At 39.2% G+C, this 20,088-nt stretch overlaps 1 protein-coding gene across 1 annotated transcript in view; it reads right to left on the bottom strand.

Annotated features, from left to right (window-relative positions):
• LOC109916429 (cytochrome c oxidase subunit NDUFA4-like) overlaps window positions 1-11,543 on the bottom strand; it is a 22,945-nt gene extending 11,402 nt beyond the window's left edge. The window contains exon 1 of the mRNA XM_020516143.2: window positions 11,237-11,543. Within this exon, the coding sequence (XP_020371732.1) occupies window positions 11,237-11,278 (42 nt within the window). The 5' untranslated portion in view covers window positions 11,279-11,543. The remainder of the gene's footprint in view (window positions 1-11,236) is intronic.
• Between the last annotated feature and the right edge of the window lie 8,545 nt (window positions 11,544-20,088).

Consider the following 20,088-nt stretch of genomic DNA (forward strand, 5'->3'; position numbering starts at 1 on the left):
GTGTTCATCCAGCTCTGCATCTTGTTAACGTATTTCTACACACTAGTAGCAATGATCTGAGCCAGGGAACTGGAGGCAAATGGCACCAATAGCCAAAATGAAGTCCTGCAACCATACTGGGTTACTTAAAAACCAAAAAGATCAGACCAGCAATCCTACCCTAGATACTGGGGAAATATCTGAGAAGTTCAGAGGCAACAGGAAGCACAGAGTGACAACTTAACAATCCATCTAGGAACAGAACTGCAGAGAGCAAAGGCCCATGCAAAAGCTTAAAAAGTGCTTGAGGAGATCGTAATAAAGGGTATGCAAGTAATAATTAAAAAATCAACTGGCCACATTCAGCAAAACATTACAGTTTAAATTGAAGATACTCACACGGATAGGGAAGAAATGAGCACTGAGAAAATTGACGAATAACAAGTGAGCTAAGAAATAAGTGCTTGATGTCAATATGCAAATCAAAGCCAGCCAATGTGATGAGTGCTGAGAGACTCCATGTCATAGCTGTAGCAGTAGCAAATTTCACAGCATTCTGAGAGTGTGCCATCAACAGAAGACAGAGCAGCAGGATGACCTCTTCCTGGGGGACGTGGCAAGCTCACCATAGATTCTGACTCCCCAAACATGATACATAGACAACATCAAGACAATTAAAATAAATTGGATACAAGGGTGGTTGTATGAATACTTTGGGGAACGTTGTCATGATTAAGGAAAAAAACATTCACTGCAGATATTAAAATTAGAGAGTGAAAGTGCAAATCCATGCTGCAATTCATTACAAATGGAAAATGGAAGACAGAAACCTTTAAGTTATTCCTAGCCAGCAGGCTTCTTTCTACACAGAATGTATAGCTTTAAATATTCTTCAGTTCGCAGACTTGACCATTCAGACCTTCTAGAGCTGAAGACTGCCTGAAAAGCTTAATGTTGAGCATGAGAAAGAGCTTGTAAACAGTATAACATAGCTAAGAGTTGAAGTATATCCATCTTGATGACACAGCTGAACTGCAATGCCAGTTACTGGCAGTGACACAATGCAAGCAAACCTTGGAAAACGAAAGGTTATAACAGATTTTCAAATATACTCTACAGAGACAAGTTGCGTAATTTGTCCTTGCACAAAACTTACAGAAATATTCAGTTTAAAAAACACATTTGGTATGATCTGTTTGTGGCTGAACTCCATATTCCCGTCTATCCTGGACATCCTTTGACTCTTTTGTAGGTCAATAACCTACCTGCGTCTGCTTTAAACATATTCAATGCCATGACTTTCTTGGGAAGACATATTTATATTTAAAAGGTATGGAAATGCTGAAAGATTTTGGACTATTTGGACATTCTCTGGATTGAGAAGGGTTACTATGTGATTTCTTGGGAATAAAGCAAAAGGTTTAATGGGTGCTATAAGCCACTTGATGCTTTTCTGAAAATCAATCCTCTCTGGTTTTAGAACTGTACAGGCCCAGAAGTCAGAAAATAAAAAGACACCCCAAAAGCTGCAGTCTCTCTCCTGAAATCCTGTTTTTTTAGAAGACGTTGCTGGGAACTTGATGGAATTTCACAACACCAGTATTTCTGTCTACCTGGTAAAACATGAGGTAATGGACTGTGACCAATTCTCAGCAAATGAAATTCAAGTTGATTGGATTCAAAACTGGACATTTATCACCAATCTACAGCTGCCAGCAATTCAGTTGCACCAACAGGACATTTGTGCACGTGAGAAATCATCACATTTTATTCTTTGTTTCCAGACCCTTGGCCCAATGCAGTTCTTTTTAAAAGAAAACTCACTTCTGCACATACTTACCTTGTCTTTATTCAGAGAGCGAGCGAAAGTGTGTGTGCGCGTGCGCGTGCGTGTGCGTGTGCGTGTGCAGAGGAGGTTGTAACTAAGGAGATATAGTTTTCCAGATCATAACAAGCTCAAAATAATCTTTTATTCTGGGTAGCACCAGAACAGTGAAATTGGTCATTTTGATAATTGAATCAATAAATTGTCATGCTTCACTGAGGTAGTGTATTGGAAATCAAGCCCCTCTATTACCACAGTCCTCACAAAAGTTAGTGAGATTATCAAACTATACAAAATTCTCCAATTTACTGGTCTTTTTAGACCCAGGTTAATAGAAAGCATGGACCAAGTTTCTGTACTTAAAAATTATTATATACTAAAAATAGATTCAAGCCTTTTGTGGCATTTAATAAGGTCATGACTGATCTCCTTGTGATGTCAACTCCATACATCTGCAAACCCAATAATCTTTGGCTCCCCTGTCAGAAATCTACCTACCTCTGCCTTAAAAGCATTCGACGACTCTGACGGCACCATCCTCTATCAAATAGAGTTCCAAGGACTCATGACCCTCAATGAAAAATTCTTCATCTCGATCTTAAATGGAAGACCCCTCATTTTTAAGTTTATTGACCCCTGCTTCTAGTCTCTCCTTGAAGGGAAACACATTTTCAGCATCCACTCAAGATCTGTGTGTTTCAATATAAGGCTTCTGAAGACATGAGTTTAGGGAACCCATGCTAAGAAATAGTGAGCTGCGTTAGCAGTTGGTTTAAGGATCTTGAAGAGGACATTAACAGAACAAAAAAATAGCATTGAGGAAATGTACAGAAATTCACAGAAACTAAACTGATTACAGATGTGCAGCTAAGCAAAAGACTTTAACTGGAGATAGAGGCAACTCTTCACTGACGTCCGAGTGTCTGTCAAGGTATTACTGGGATAAAATGTCTTTCTGATGTTAATAACGTGATTATTCCAACAGTTGCTGTCTAGTGTAATAAAGTAGATGGCTTTCACGGCTAATCAAGGATGGCATTTGTAGGATAGTGAGACAATCTTGTTTAGGAGATCAGGACGCACAATTGGTATGAGTGGAAACTGGTATGAAATTGACAAGGATATTGTTATGAGTGGTAAAAGAAAATAGTCACTAATGAGAGTAGTCTACAGGTCCTATAACAATAACTACAATTTGGGACAAAGGATACAAGAAGAAATATTGTGCATGTTTGTGATAGTGGAACCACAATAATCGAGATGACTTCAATCTACATATAAACTAGAGGAAAAAAAAAATCAGTATCCTGGATGAGGATTCTGAGAATGCTTGCGAGAACTTTTTTTTTTACAGCAGGTATTTTGGAATCAACCAGAGATCAGGTTATATCAGACTTAATACTGTGTAATATGACAGGATTAATTAATGACCTCAGAGTTAACGTACACCTAAGCAGAAGTTATACAACTGAATTTTGCATCCAGATTGAAAAAGTGAAAAAACAGGGTCTAAGTGTAGTCTTTTAAACTTAAATAAGGGCAACTATTCGAGCATAAAAGTTAATCTAGCTGTTGTGGAATACCAGGCTAGGTACAGATTAAGAGACTTGGCAGAATAAATTAAATTCCTACTACAAAGAAAAAATTCAAAGGAAGGGTCCACCATCCATGGTTAGTTAAAGGATTTAGGGAATGCATCAAATCTAAGGATAAACAAAGGTGTGTGGCAGGTCAGATGATCGGTCAGAAGATAAAGAGTAGCAGAGAATGGCTAAAAAGTTAATCAGGAGGAAGAAATTAGAGCCTGAGAGGAAGCTAGGTAGTAATGTAAAAATAGGTAGCAAGAGTTTCTACACGAGGCAAAACAGTAAGTGAATTGTGCATTGGCTCTCCAGAGAATAAGAATAGGTAGTTAACAGAACATTATCAGGAAATTGAGAAATAAATTGAACAACTATTTTGCATCTGTTTTCACTTTTGAGGATAGACAAACAATTTCTGTAATGGCTGTAAATCAGTTAGTGGAAAGGAGAGAGGAATTTCCAGGCATGAGGTAAGTGGTACTCATTAAACTGATGGAGCTGTGGGCTGACAAGTCCAGATGGAGTGCATCCTAGGGTCTTAAAAGTGAGGCAGTAGGTGCATTAGTACAAGTTTTCTAATATTTTTATAGGTAAGGAAAGGTTCAATCAGAGTGGAAAATAGCAAATATAACCCTTTTATTCAAGAACAGAGACAGGCAGAAAACAGGAAATCATTGGCCAAAGGGCTTGATATCTGTTTAGGAAGATTATAGAATCAACCATTAAAGAAATTACAGCCACACTTAAAAATATAAGGTAATCAGGAAAAGTCAGCATACTTTTGTCAAAGGAAAGATATTTTTAACCAATTTATTAGAATTCTTTGAAAGAGTAATGAATGCACTGTAGATAAAGCAGAGACTGTCGATGTACTGAATTTGGATTTTAAAGGTATTTGATTAAGTGCCACATCAATGGTTATTCAAGAAATTAAACGTTCATGGTGAAGGTGATAGCATATGGATAGAAGTGGCAGAAGGAGAAGATCATATGCATAAATGGGTCATTATCTACTAGCAGGATGTGATGTGTTGAGTCTAATGGGTGGCTCAATTTTTCACAATTTGCATCAATGACTTACATACGGGGAGTAAAGGCAGATAGCTAAATTTGGAGATGACACCAAGATAAGTAGGAAAGTATGTTGTGAAGACATAAGCAAGTTGCAAATATAGATTTGCTGACTGGATGAGCAAAAATCTGATAGATAGAGTAGAAGTGGAAGAATGTTCACTTTGTCAGAAAGAATAAGAAACTAGAATATTACTTAAAACAGAACAACTCAGATGAAGAGGGATATGGGTGGATTGTTGCATGAATCACAAAAAGTTTGTATGCACATAGGGCACACAAACAAGAATGTAGATAGGATGTTATCCTAATTTAAGAAAGGATGAAAATACACTGTAGGCCATTCAGAGGCAGTTTACTAAATTAAAACCTGAGTAGGCTGTTGTATGACAGGCTGGGCTTGAAAGTTCAGAACAGCAAGGGTTGATTTGATTGAAGTTTATAAGCTCTTGAATGGTCTTCACAAGGTCGACATGGAAAAGATGTTTACTCTTGTGAGCAAGTAGTGGTCTAGGGCTTAATACGTTAACATTACCAGTGACCCTTTAGGACAGAATTGTAAGAGAGTCTGGACTCCAAATATGGCTAAATTCAGCAGGTTAGACATTTTAACTTCAATTAAATATAGGCAAAAATTAGACTCAAACTGCTGCATTAATCAGTTTCAATTTTGAGACACTGTATAAGAACTGAGAATATCAACCTAGTAAAAACTAAGTTTTAAACTATAAATAATGGTTCCCAAACAAGTGTACTTCAGACAACTGGCTTCCAGCCCCTCAAAAAAATGAGTCATCACACTGACCTTTCTAATCAATTAGGGTCACATAAATGTTCTCTTTACCAGAGTTTCTAGTTTCATATTATTGTTGTGGACAGATTGCAAGATTGAAGCCAAATCTCTCTCCCGATTCTCACCACCGGTCCATAAGTGGATTGTTACTTCATTTTTCCCCTTTGTATACAGTGAAGGCACGTTTCCCCCATCGCTCTGTTCTTGGACTTTGATTTTGCAAAGGCCACATTAACACAGTAATAAAAAGTTAAACCAGAATTAGGACTTATAATATGCACTGTTAGACATAGGAGAACACTACACAAGACATGTATACTTATGAATATATGTGGAAAGATAGAATTAGAGTAGATAAAAATGATTATTAATTTAGTATCAGCATAGGTACAAAACAAAAGATAGCAGTTTAAAAATGCCCTTGCTTTTAAAATGGAGTGCAAAAGTCCAAATGGAGTAAGTAATCTGAAATTTCTTTATGTGGATGGCTGATTCGCTAACCAGCAGTTGATGAGCTGTAGGTACTTTCTTCTCTCTAAAATTCTCTTCAAAAGTCTTCTGAGGAAATTTTACTGAAATTGAACTTTTACTTCGCTGTCTTCACAGAGAAAAGCTCTACTTACAGAGAGCACTAATAAAGATCGTTGGCTTTTTCATTAAAAAAAAAACCAGAGGTTTTTTCTTTACCGCTGAAGTTAAGGGTATTGACATTGTCAGTCAAAGCTGTATGAAGCAGAGCTGATGCCTAAGCTGACTTATTTCAAAACAGTGTGGTTAAAAAAGGCAGTTGTATTCAGCAGTGTGGGAGACATGTGACCAAAGCTCTTGGAGGGGAAGAAGCAGCTGCTATCAAATCAAAGGCTTGCATTATAGATAGACCCAGGAATTGACCATAGAAAGTTGGCTAAGTGGAAAGTCATATATCTTGTAGGATGGGTATATTTTGCAATTTTATTGTGTAGGAATATCTTTCTTTAGGAGAAAACACAATAGTTAGCAGTCCAGATCGATCATGTGGTAAATATAGTGTTGTTTCAAGGACATAGACTCCTAAGAAGTTTCTGGAATGTTATGACATTGAAAACAGACAGCTGAACCCAAACCAAACCAATACAAGTATTCTTATTTGTATTTGCAACAGTAAAAAATAAAACCTTCAAATGTCCTCAAAGATTAAACCCAGTGGTTCCTAACTAAGCTTTTGAATAACCAACCCCAGACTTTATGAATGATCAATTCTCACTGGTTTGTAGCTTAAACAAAAGTCTTAGCAATTTATTGACATACAATAACTTAAGAACAAAATTAAACAAAATAATCTAATTGGTCAATGCTTTATTCCAGAAACCTTTGTTTACAGCCCCATTCACACAAAAGACAAACAAACACAGTTAAGGGGTAAATTAAAAAGAAAATCAACAACGCTGGCCTGATTACCTAAGTGGTATTCATGATGCATTGTTCCACGGCATAGATAGTTTTTGGTTGATTTACTGAAAATATTGATCAGGAGCACCTTTTCCGTTTACACAGCTGTAGGCAATAACATTTATAATTTAGTTTTCTGTTCTCTGAGCTTCCAAGAGCTGCTAATGGGAGTTTAGGCAGGGAGCTTTCAAATCCTCATGCTATAGCATCAACTGCCAAATTCCTTTTCCATAGAAAATACAGTCCAAAACCCAATTCAAATTCTGACCACTCCCTGACAGACTGAATGTCTCTACCACCAGGTCCCAATTACTATACAAAATCTGCCATCTACTTCAGCATAAAGTCTTTTCCAAACTTGCTGAAACCAATTCTGAGGAACTGAATTTGTGAATAGTCAACTTTTGTTATCTGTTTAAACATAATGCCCTTCCCCGGTGACGAAGTGTCTGCAGAACCTTTTGATCAGGAACCAACCTGCAATTAACTTCCAGGCCTGGCCTCATAAATAAACAAAAGCTTGTCTCATCTGTTTTCTTTTTAAAACAAATTATTACTCACAATCCAAGAGTTATCTTTGCCTTACATTTCCCAGCTCCAAACCAGATGGATAAAAGACTACAACAAAAATAATGAAAAATCAGAGAGGGCTCCAACAGGGAGAATGTTGCTATGTCCAATCACATGACTTTAGCAGCCATATTCTTGGGTTTTTTTTACTGTGTTTGTAAAATAATCACTAAATATACATAGGTTTGGGACAACAAGGTGTAGAGCTGGATGAACACAGCAGGCCAAGCAGCATCAGAGGAGCAGGAAGGCTGACGTTTCGGGTCTAGACCCTTCTTCAGAAATGATATAAACATAGGTTTGTATCGGTTTCCATTTGGTGCTTGACATCATTTATAAAATACCACTTGCGTGTGGCTTTTAACGATGTGCAGTTGAAGTCCCAAATCACTTCGCTCTTATACAGTTACTCACCATCAGAAAATGCTTGATTTAACTTCCTGAGGTCCAAAATGGATGATTTCACACTTAACTACATTGAGCTCTATATAATATAGTTTAGAACATATATTTAATCCACCTCCCTTGATCATTGGCCGCTCCTATCCACAGTATGCATGGTCACTCAAAACTCAGTGTCATCTGCAAACCAGGATACACACTCTTTATTCCTTCATCCAAGTCAGTAATAAATATGGAGAGAGGATGAGGTGCCTGAAAAGATTCTAGAAGAGCATTCACTTACCAGACCATGTTGATTGGAGCATTTTTTGCATCACTATGCCTCTAATAGAATACTCTTATATGCATTGAATATTGTAATGACTAATAAGGGAAAAGCAAAGCACTAACACTTAAAATTGCTTTTAAATGAATACCATCATGCTGAGTGCCACCATAAGATACTTTAATTGGGCACAAACCACTGAAAATTTTGCAGTTTTAACCTTCTGCCCTCTTCCCCTTTCTTTGGTTCTGTTGCAACACCAGAGGCCACACAACTATCATAGTCCTTGCCAGGTTACATCAGCTCCAGCAAGGTCAAGTCTCGAGAAGGAGCACGGTAGGTGTTGGGTTGTTTTGTCAGGGTTGGGTGGGTCTGTGTTGAGTTGAAAGTTCAGTTTTTATACACAGAAAACACAGGAAATAGGATCAGGAGCGGATCATTCAGTTCTTCAAGTCTACTTCACCATTCAATATAATCATGGCTGATCATCCAACTCAGTACTCTATTCCCACTTTTTCTCCATATACATTGATTCCTTTAGCGCCATGAACTACGCAATTCCTTCTTGAAAACATTCAATGTTTGGCCTCAACCAGCTGAAAATTTCACAGGCCCACCACTCTGAACGAAGAAATTTCTCCTCATTGCAGCTCTAAATGGCTTAGCCCATATCCTTAAACTGTGATCCCCGATTCTGTATTCCCCAGTTATCAGTAACAGTTGTTCTACATTTACCCTGTCTAGCCCCATTAGAATTTTATAGATTTCTTTGAAATCCCCTCACATTCTTCTAAACTCCAGTGAATACAGTCCAACAGATTCAGGTTCTGTTACAAAATTACTAATTAGCAGGATTTTGAGTAGGTTCTATGTCCTCCAACATTTCAAAGAACCATCACTACTCAGCTTAAGTGAATCAGAATCCTTTGAATTCTCTGACTTAAATGTACTTTTGTTTTTGGATAATTGCCCATCGAAAAATTCAATATCACGTGAAATGAGTCAGCTGCATCACAGATTCTGCATGGTGCCAAAGTATAACTACACTGCTCCAACAACTCCCTGGCTATTAGTACATGTGGGCCACAACCTCAGAGTCTCTTTATTACTGTGAAGCACCATTAGCTATTTCCAACAGACAAAGATGGCTGAGCTGGTTATTCAGATACGAGTCTCTACCATCACTCAACGAGATCATGACAGGCTTGCACCTCAACTCCTTTGTCCCAACCCCTTCAACACATTATTTGCAAACTAGAACAAAAATCTACCAACAGCAACCTTTAAAGCTGCAATTATCTCACAATTGTCAGCCTCATCTTGATAAAACATAATACATATGTACTAAGAATGAAAAAAGTGGAAAAAAAAACAATCAGCAGGTTAAAAAAAATGTATGATGAGAAACCTTTCATCAGAAGTGAAGAGAAATACTAGTAAGACTTTGAGCCATTGGAAGGTGGCAAAAAAAAGGTCTGTGATGGGGTACAAGCCTTGGGAGATCAAGTGACAAAGTATCAGTAGTAGCAGTCTGTACCATCTACATAATGCACTGCAGAAATTCAACAGAGCTCCTCATACAGCACCTTCTAGGCCCACAACTACCACTATTTGGAAGGACATGGGCAGCAGATACATGGTAAGCCCACCACGTGCAAATTCCCCTCCAAATCTTTTGCAGAAAATACGGAGGCATGGGATTGAGGGTGATTTAGCAGTTTGGATCAGAAATTGGCTAGCTGTAAGAAGACAGAGGGTGGTGGACTAGTTAGTTACTAGTGGTGTACCTCAAGGATCTGTTTTGGGGCCGCTGCTGTTTGTCATTTTTATAAATGACCTGGATGAGGGCGTAGAACGATGGGTTAGTAAATTTGCGGATGACACCAAAGTTGGTGGAGTTGTGGATAGTGCGGAAGGATGTTGCAGGTTACAGAGCTACATAGATAAGCTGCAGAGCTGGGCTGAGAGGTGGCAAATGGAGTTTAATGTGGAAAAGTGTGAGGTGATTCAATTTGGAAGGAGTAACAGGAATACAGAGTACTGGGCTAATGGTAAGATTCTTGGTAGTGTGGATGAGCAGAGACATCTCGGTGTCCATGTGCATAGATCACTGAAAGTTGCCACCCAGGTTGATAGTGTTGTTAAGAAGGCATATGGTGTGTTAGGTTTTATTGGTAGAGGGATTGAGTTTTGGAGCCATGAGGTCATGTTGCAGCTGTACAAAACTCTGGTGCGGCCGCACTTGGAGTATTGCGTACAGTTCTGGTCACCGCATTATAGGAAGGATGTGGAAGCATTGGAAAGGGTGCAGAGGAGATTTACTAGGATGTTGCCTGGTATGGAGGGAAGGTCTTATGAGGAAAGGCTGAGGGACTTGAGGCTGTTTTCGTTAGAGAGAAGGTTAAGAGGTGACTTAATAGAGACATACAAGATGATCAGAGGATTAGATAGGGTGGACAGTGGGAGCCTTTTTCCTCGGATGGTGATGGCTAGCACGAGGGGACATAGCTTCAAATTGAGAGGTGATAGATATAGGACAGATGTCAGAGGTAGGTTCTTTACTCAGAGAGTAGTAAGGGTGTGGAATGCCCTGCCTGCAAAAGTAGTAGACTCGCCCACTTTAAAGGCATTTAAATGGTCATTGGATAAACATATGGATGATAATGGAATAGTGTAGGTTAGATGGGCTTCAGATTGGTTTCACAGGTCGGCGCAACATCGAGGGCCGAAGGGCCTGTACTGCGCTGTAATGTTCTATGTTCTATGTTCTAAATCAGTGACCATCCACATTTGGAAATATATCATTGTTCCTTCAGTGTTGATAGGTCAAAATCCTGGGATTCCCTTCTTAATGGCATTGTGGGAGTACCTCCAGGACATGGACTGCAGCACCTCAAGAAGACAGCTCACCAAACACCTCGAGGGCATTCGGGATGATCAATAAATATTCCCAGACAGCATCACTCAGATCCTATGCATGACTTAAGAAAGTGATAATAGATGCAAAGAAATAAAGGTTGTGTCAAAATTAGGCACGAATTGCTACTTACAAAATAGTGCAATGAAGGAATTTAAAACAAAATAAGAGATTGAGACCAATCAAGTAAATATACTTGCAAGATGTTTTGGTTCGAAGTTACACCTGCAATGTTTAAGTAAGAGTGCATTGGGAAGCCTCTCCTCCAAGCGCCTCCCCCCGGGATTTAAATCCCAGAGGCATGGGAATGCTGCTGGACTTCGCACCTTGACACCGCCCACCGAGGGGGGCACGAGGGAATAAAAACCAGAAGGAGCAGAGAAATAATTTGTGTGATACTCACACTCGGGTGGGTCTTAGCTTGTTTGATCATGAGCCGGAACATTGCTGTAGGATAGTGAGCGCCCTGGAGGCTCCAGCTGCTACCTGCCCGCGACTCTCACCCCTTCAACTGTCACTGGGCCAAAGCCAGGACCCCATGTGAAGCTGGCCAACACACTGCCCCTCACAGATCAGTACCTCAAAGTGAGACTGAATGGGCTGAAAGGAAAGGAACTTAGCTAACTCGGAGAAAGAGCCACATCACAGCACAAAAACCCCCCAAAGACATCATGTGAAGTTAAGAATCAAAGAGGGATAAAGCCCATGCACAAGGGAACCAACTGTGGCTGGCAGCTATCCGGTTGCCCCATGAGGGTCCTTCCAGTTATAACGGGAATGTTGTCCAAACATAGCGGCTTGGAGCGGCTCTGTGACTGGTGCATGCGGCCTGCTGGCAGGACCAATCAGAGATTGCAGTGAATGACGGCGACACACGAGAGTGGGGCTCCAGGCAGAAAGAGGCGTGTCTTCACCAGGGAGAGCACTTCCGCTTATTGACCTTCTTTGCTGGGTGTTGGAACAGTAGTTTATTTTAGTATCAGTCAGCCAGCACTGACATGTTTACACAACTGGTGCAGTCCGAATAAGGAAATCAACAAAGTCCAGGAACAAATTGGCACTCAGCTGTGCCCTTTTAGTGCTTTGAAGTAGCAACAATAGCTTTTTATATCGTGTTCTGTGCCCTAGAGAAGGTCCTTGGCTTATGATTGGCATTCCATATCTGCGTTCTGTACAAGGCTTCTCCTTTGCCAGTTCCTTCCATCTAGCTATTTTAAGCCATCCAGCCTTGATATTCTCTTCCTTTACATCCCTTTTTTTAATTTAAATCTTGCATTCATGACATTTCTTACTAGCCATTTTGTTTTAATAAGTGCTGCTAGAATCTTTTTACCCTTGTCTAATTTACATTCAGCAAAATTCATAGTTTGATCATTCTCCAAAGGACACGAGAAGGTGCAAGGAGCACCTCTATACAAGCACTCATCATCACCTACTACAGAAGGCCGGAGGAGACCCTTATACAGGCAGTCAGTATCACCTGGAGAAGCAGGTGCGAGAGGCCATGGAAACAGATAGTCAGAAGCACCTGGAGGTGATGGCAGGAGAAAGTTAATGGGTTAGAGAATCGAAATCTTTTTGGACAAAGGTTATAGTTAACATTGAAATGATATGGACAATTTACATTCTGAAGTTGCTAGCATTAAACAAAATATTAACAAGGGCTCCAGTAGAAGAGCATTTGGAGCTTAATAAATTAAAGAAGCAGCTGAAACCAATTGCTCTGTAACTAGGTCAGATAGGTCTTTTGTGTTAGGAACATATGAAACTAGCTAACTCAGTGCTGGATCAAAGGTTATTGTGAAAAGTAAAGACTATGGTGTAGGGTGTAGCATACTGGCATGAAAAGAAGATTGGGTGGCTAAATGGCAGCAAGGAGCAGGCATACATGTATCTTTTCATGTTTAAGAGGTATATGGAGCAGTGTGCCACAGGAGTCCGTGCCTGGACCTTGACTTGTTAAATGGATTGAAGGTATATTTGCTGATGATGCAAAGATAGGTAGGCAAGTAAATTGTGAAGATGATGTGGGGCAAAAGAAAAATATAGATATATATGTTAAGTGAGAGTGCAAAGATGTGGCAAATGGAATATAACGTGGGAAAATGTGAAATTGTCAAGTTTTGTCAGGAAGAATTTAAAAAAAGTGTACTTTCTTGATGACAGATTGTGGAGTTGTAAGATGCAGAGCATTCTGGATGTCCTACTTCATAAATTGCCAAAGGCTAGTTATGGGTACAGTAAATAAATAGGAAAGCTAATAAACTTAATTTTTGATATTGAGGGAAATTGAATTAAAAGTAGGAGGTTAGGTTCAGTTACACAGGGTACTGGTGAGTCCACATCTGGAGTACTGTGCACAGTATTAGTCACCTTATTTGAGGATGAATGTAAATACATTGGAAGCAGTTTATAAGTTGCAATAGTCTTACCAGACCATAGGGCTGCTGTCTTCTTAGAGAAAGGCAACTGGTGATGAGTTTAAGCTGTGCATCACCCTGCCTAAGCAGAGGAATGAGGTTGAGGAGAGTCCTTCTCGGTAACCTCACCCAATGCAGGAAATGAACCTATTCTTTTGGCATCACTCTGCACGGCAAACCAGCCATCCAGCTAACTGACTCCTAAACAATAAGGTTTACCAGAGTAAATCTGGAATGGTAGGTTGTCTTATGTGTAAATGTTGACAGTCTAGGCTTGTATCTGCTGGAATTTAGAAGACTAAGAGGCAAATTGATTGAAACATTCATTGATGTATCATGACAGGGTAGATGTGAAAAGGTTATTTCCTCTTATGGAATAATTGAGAACCATGGGTCACTGTTTAAAAATCAGGGTTTGTCCATTTAGAACAGAGATTATGTGAAGGTTTGCCTCACAGATGAATGAATCTTTAGAACTGCCTTCCTGAAAGTATGTTAGAAGCTGAGTCTTTTAGTCATGGAAAGATTTTGGTAAGCAAGGAGGTGAGAAATTATTAGGGTAGGCAGGAATGTAGATATTAGGTTGCAATCAGATTAGCCATAATCTTACTAAAGTGTGAATCAAGCTAGAGGGACCATTTAATTTTGTCTTGCTCCTTGTTCTTGTGTTCAAACATTTTCACTCTCTTCTGCCTAGTTGTTCCTCTTCATTTTCCTCCAACCCACATGTCAATACTGTTTTGCATGTGCGAATAGCTTGATTTCCAACGTGCCATACCAGTGAGATGTGACAACTGCTAGTTGTAACTGAATTGATGAAAATTTGATACTTAAAAACCGTCAGACATTCTAAATGTTGAAGTAGTACACTCATGCATTTTTATCATTGTATTTAAACTGCATCCACACTGGTGTGCAAAAATTGTAGCTGAGAAATGTGGATAACTGCTCTGCAATTGTTGAAGCCAGTAGTATCTGATCTAGAAGAGCCATCTGCCAAGTGTTTTTCTACATCAAGTAATACAAAAGAATTAAAGCCAATACAATGGAGAGATTACAGGCTTCTGGCTGCTTTCTGGATAATAATGATTTAACCTCATGACAATGTTCTCGTTGTTAGATATCAGCTGAAAATTAATGAGTTTAAACCATTTTTTTCAAGATGGCTATGGGTTGATTTGAAGAGCTATGATACCCACTTATTTGATTCTTTGTATTTGAGGGAATCAGGTCAGCTACACAAGCTTTTGTTCCTGTACAACTGATAGTACCATTTGACAAGAAAAATAATGAAGTCATCAAGTTACACTATAGGCCTCCCAATAGACAGCAGGTGATAGAAGAAATGATATGAGGGCAGATCATGGAAAGATGTAAAAACAAGGTTATTGTATTGGGTGATTTTAACATCCCCAATTTTGACTTGGACTCCCTTAGTGCCAGGGGCTTAGATGGGACAGAATTTGTTAGGTGCATCAAACAATTTATGGGGATTGTTGTTAGGATCTTTGCTGACTTCAACCTACAGAGGGAGAGACAGGTTAATTTAGATAGAAGTATGTTCATTCAAAGAGAAGCTGACTGATTCTGGGAAATAAGATCCTTTACAAAAAAGTTTCAGTTATTAGCAGGGTAAAATGTTTGAACCTTTGCTTCTGAGTAATGAATTTGTTCTCAATAATTCTTGTGTTGATAAACCTTGTTTGTGCCTTTCTTTTGTGTGAAAATGTTTTATTCACTTTTGTTAAAAGTACACTGGCAGCCTCTTATGAGTAGGTTCAGCAACCAACCTCCATGACAAAAAAAACAAACTTATGATGTATCAAGTTAGGTTTCCTTCTACAATCTGACTTGTCCAATTTTACCATTAGCTGGGATCATAACAAAGGAGCGGGGTGGGAGGAGTTTGGGGAGGTTGGTAGTAGTCTCTGCAGTATTGAAAGATCTTAGAGTCAGAGCGCTCTACAGCACAGCAAAAAGGCTCTTCAGCCCATCGAGTCTGTACCAATCAAAAATAAGCTCCTAACTGTTTTAAATCCATTATCCAGGCTCATTGCCTGTATTCCTTGGCATTGCAAATGCACATCTAAATACTTCTTAAATGTTATAAGAGTTTCTCCCACCCTTACAGATGCAGTTACCTCCAGATTCCCACCACCCTCTGGGTGAAAAGAAGATTTCCTCACATCCCCTATAAACCTCTTGCACTTTAATTAAATCTTTGCCCCTGTCATTCATTCCTTCACCAAGTGGATAAATTCCTGCTTATCTACCCTATCTATGCCGCTCATCATTTTATATACCTCAATCACACCCCTTTGAATTTCCTCTGCTCTAAGGAAAATGACCCCAATCTATCCAGTCACTGTTCATAATGAAACTATCCAACCCCAGACAATGTCCTGGTAAATCTCCTCTGCACTTTCTCCTGTTCTTATATATGTCATTTACATAATTTTTAACATGACCCACCACACTTTTCTAATTGCAAAAGGGAATTTAACTGCAGATCAGTTGGAAATTGAAAGACAAAGTCTAGTTTATCATGAATTTTATTTAAGGTGACATTCTTGGCATGTAAGTGACAGCCTGCACATATTCATTTGATTGTTCAACTGGGTGGTTACTCTTCTCTTGGAAGGGTCTGTAACATCACACCACTTCTGCCTGAGATGGACTCCTCCAAACTTGCCGCAAGCATATACAATAGAGCTGGAGCCTATTGCTTCTGATGTTTCAGGCAAAATGTTTCCAGCTGAGTGGAGATCTGTTCTGTAGTCTGCATGAATTAAATCATCTGCAAATGATGGTATGTTGGCATTCAGACATCTTTCTATGCTTTTTCAACTTTCCCCCATACAAGTTCTGAGATAAGTGAGGAATCCCCTTGGTTCAGGCAAGAAAGTGATTGCACCATTTGGAAAACATTTAAAAGCTTTTTTAATGCTGGATTCTTTCCTTCATAACTGCATTTATTTTCTGTTATGTCTGCACCTTGTCAGGGCTACTGTTGCAAGGGCACTGCAGTGGGGAAGAGTTTTTTTCAGTGAAACCGACATGCTGGAAAGGCTTTGATCAGTGAAACAGAAAAGCTGCAGCCATGGTTACAATTCAGAGCATTCCTCTCTCAGAGAATGCGTTCGCTGTTTGACAGAAGATTGCCAAGTTCCTGGAAGACACTACCTGTTTGGCACTTCACTCACTTTCGGCTTCACTTCCCTACTGTCAGCCTTGAACACTGCACGGAAGCAGCTCTATGTTCCAACTCTGATGGGCGAGAACAGAAGGCACACCACTGACAGAGGCACCAGCAACACTTGGAGTGACACCAGCAACATCACCAGCTTGGCTTCTGCTCAGCTGCAAGCTTCTCCACAAGGCACATGTAATGGACATCAAAGTTCAATGAGAAAGATGCGAGATCAGCTTAGGTTCCAGAGACAGAGCATCAGACATCTACAATCTCCTGGAAGCAAACCTCTTTCCTAATGAAGCAGGCAGGCACACATTGCCAGTGACTGACAAGGTGCTTGTCATTAGCGGACAACGTTCACCCTTCTCAGATCTTTGCCTTTTGTTAATTTGTGTGCTTTATCCTGTAAGGACAGCAAGCAGAGAGGTGAGTGTTCACAATGGGTTGTGTGAAGAAGAGGAAAGAGCACAATTTGTGGAGCCTGACTGTGAGGTATGGGTGTGAGAGAGAAATAGGATGAGGTTGCGTGTGATCACTGGCTTTTCAGACAAGGATGCTAAACGCTTTGATAGAGAGGAATCAGGATGATCAAGACTTTTATTGGGCTGTCGTGAATGAAAAATCTTTTAATTACTTTTTAAAACACGTCCTAGTGCCACTATAGAGTTCATTAGTTATATACACAATACATAGTAATTGAATAGAAGTGCCATATCTTTACATGGAGCTTATGAGCAGCCATCAGGAGTCGTTTGGGAGCTTAGGTTGATCGTAAGTAAGATCTTCTTATACTTATCATCCAAAGCTTCCTTCATTCAGACTGTGGTATCCAGACATATTTTTGGTGCTGTGAACTACGAGTCCTTTAAAATCTGGCCTGACTGCATGAAAACTGCAGAGGACTCGGGCATTCCTATCTCCACAATGCAGCTGACCAGATGAGGTGTGTAGGGCATGGGCTGTCGATCTGAACTGTTGAAATTTGGAACTCCAGGAATGAGTTTGGAAATCTCGGTATTGCGTCCTTGCTGCCATTTCCATGCACCAAGGAGTTTCCCTGTCATCCTGAAAATCCAGCATGTTATCTTAAACCAAAATAGCAGAGCATTTCTCCCAGGTGAGTCTTTACCCGCTCTTCCGTACTTTTAATCTAGTTTTAAGAGTTATTGGAAATTATTAATAATTTCTATTCATTTCCATTATACAGCATACATCTCTAAGCAGCATTGACACTTTGTTGTACTATTTTAGGTCCAATCATAATTTCTAAAATGTCCATGTTGTCATTGATGTATTTCTACTTTCAGCATGAACATTTCATACTTTAAGATAGAGTGGACTCTCTCTTTAATAGTTCTTTTACTTTGCAGTTCTAATATCAGGCTGACAGTACTATATCAGCTGTTAAGAACTGCACACATCTGCATTTTTATCCATATTTAAAGGAGAGTTACTCTGGGGGCACAGTCAGAGAATCCAACAACAGTTTACAAGATCCACCGTAAAGTGTGTCGCCAGTGTCATTAGACATTGCATTCTCATATATCTTGGTGCGGTTACAGTCATTTGATTTTAGATTTGAGTATAATTTTGTTTGCAACAGTTTTCTGGATTTGAGAATGCTTTCAGGTATCAGAAGTCTCAATCCAAATGCAAGATTTCCACTTTGCTGCTAGAATTTTAAAAGGCCCAGTCCCAGTGCTCATCTGCTGCTGTTGAATCTTGCTTCCCCAAGTTCAAAGTTGCTGTGAGTTTACAACTTTCCCCACTGTTCTCTGTACCATTTATTTCCTTGCAGTTTTATTTTCCCAACTACTCTTGTGTCACATTTTGGGATGATGGTCTATCTGGCCAAGAGGGATTTTGCACCAACTTGAACTAAGAATATCAACATATTAAATTAAGTTTCAATTCACGAGGCATTAAATCCCCAAAATACATTTGACATTTGATCTTTGAAATTTTTGATCCTGTTAACAACTTAATTAAAATCTTCAGAATATTCCAGGTTCCCTTAGAAGTTACAGTTCTATTAATATTTTTCAATAATTTTTTTTTAAAAAAGCCACCTAAGTGATAATTAATCACAAATTATGTTGCAAACGATCTGATTCCTGATAAGAACAAAGCCAATCTTATGCTAACAATTTATGAAATTTGCAACTGATTGTAAATGATGTCTTTTTTTATACATTCATGGGATATGAACATTGCTGACGAAACCACTACTTGTTGTCAATTCCTAATTGCCCTTGAGAAAGGCAACTGTGGAAGAATTGGAGTTCTCAGGTAATGTCCAGTAGAGAAGGACCAACACTGATATTTGATTGGTTCAATTCTATTTTGACAATTGAGTTATTTCAAAAGGTTGGTACCTTATTAATGACTTTCAACTATAGAGAAAATCAAGAAACTATTAGTCATTAATCACATGACTAAATCAGGAACAAAGGGTAAACTTAAAAAATATGATTTTAAAAATCATATCTGAAGGAAATTTGATCTTGTTTTTTCTATTTTATAGGCAAAACAGACAATGGCCAAGAATGCAAGAGATATTTGACCTGATATTGATTTGGACCATTTTTTCAATAGTGTTTGAATGTTGGCTAAGACAAGCATTCGGCCCCTTAAATGTGTCAGTAGGACCTGTTTTAAATCCCCTGACATAAAACTTTAATAGCTGCAGTGACAGTCAAGAGGGTAGATACAGATATTTTGGGAGCAGTGGAGGGGGAGCACATACCACTGACCCAGTTAAAACTGCACCGTTAACTTATTATGCTTTTATGCCTTTGGACCTTCCAATCCCAGGTCCAGGTTCAATCCAGTGATGAGGTGAATTGGGAAGTCTTTTGAGGAAATCTACCTGCACCAAAACCACATTGTCTATTTTTGACATGAACTGAAGACACATTGCTTCAAAACTGTCCATACAATGGAGAGATTATAGGTTGCTTGCTACTTTCTGCTGCTTTCTGTTCTTGTGTTATATATCAGCTGAAAGCTGATTTTTAAAACGTTTTTCTTCATGATGGCTATGAGTTAACATGAACAGCTTGATACCCACATTTTTTTATTCACTCATGGGAGAGGGCAGTTAAGAATTAATCACATTGCTGTGGTCTGGAGACACATTTAGGCCAGATCAGGTAAGGGTGACAGATTTCCTTCCCTAAAGAACATTAGTGAACCAGATGGGTTTTTCTGACAATCAACAATGATTTTATGGTCATCCTTAAACCCTTAGTTACAGATTATTTATCAAATTCAAATTCCACTGTCTGCCATGGCAGGATTTGAATCCAGGTCCTCAGAACATTAGCTGAGTTTCTTGATTAATAGTCTAGCAATAAAACTTGGCAGATGAAATATAACGTGGGGACATTAGAATTTATGTACTTTGACAGGATATTTAGAGGAGCTGAATATTACTTAAATGGAGAAAGGCTGCAGAAGGTTACAGAAATAGGGATATAGAAGTCCAAGTCCATAAATCACAAACTCTAGCATCCAGATTCATTGGATAATAGGGAAGGCAAATGTAATGTTGGCCTTTATTTCAAAGGGAATAGAGTACAAAAATGGGGAGATCTTGCTAGAACTGTACAAGACACTAGTCGGATCACAGCTGGGATACTG

Source organism: Rhincodon typus, chromosome 2 (assembly GCF_021869965.1).
Source record: "Rhincodon typus isolate 14 chromosome 2, sRhiTyp1.1, whole genome shotgun sequence".
NCBI lineage: Eukaryota > Metazoa > Chordata > Chondrichthyes > Orectolobiformes > Rhincodontidae > Rhincodon > Rhincodon typus.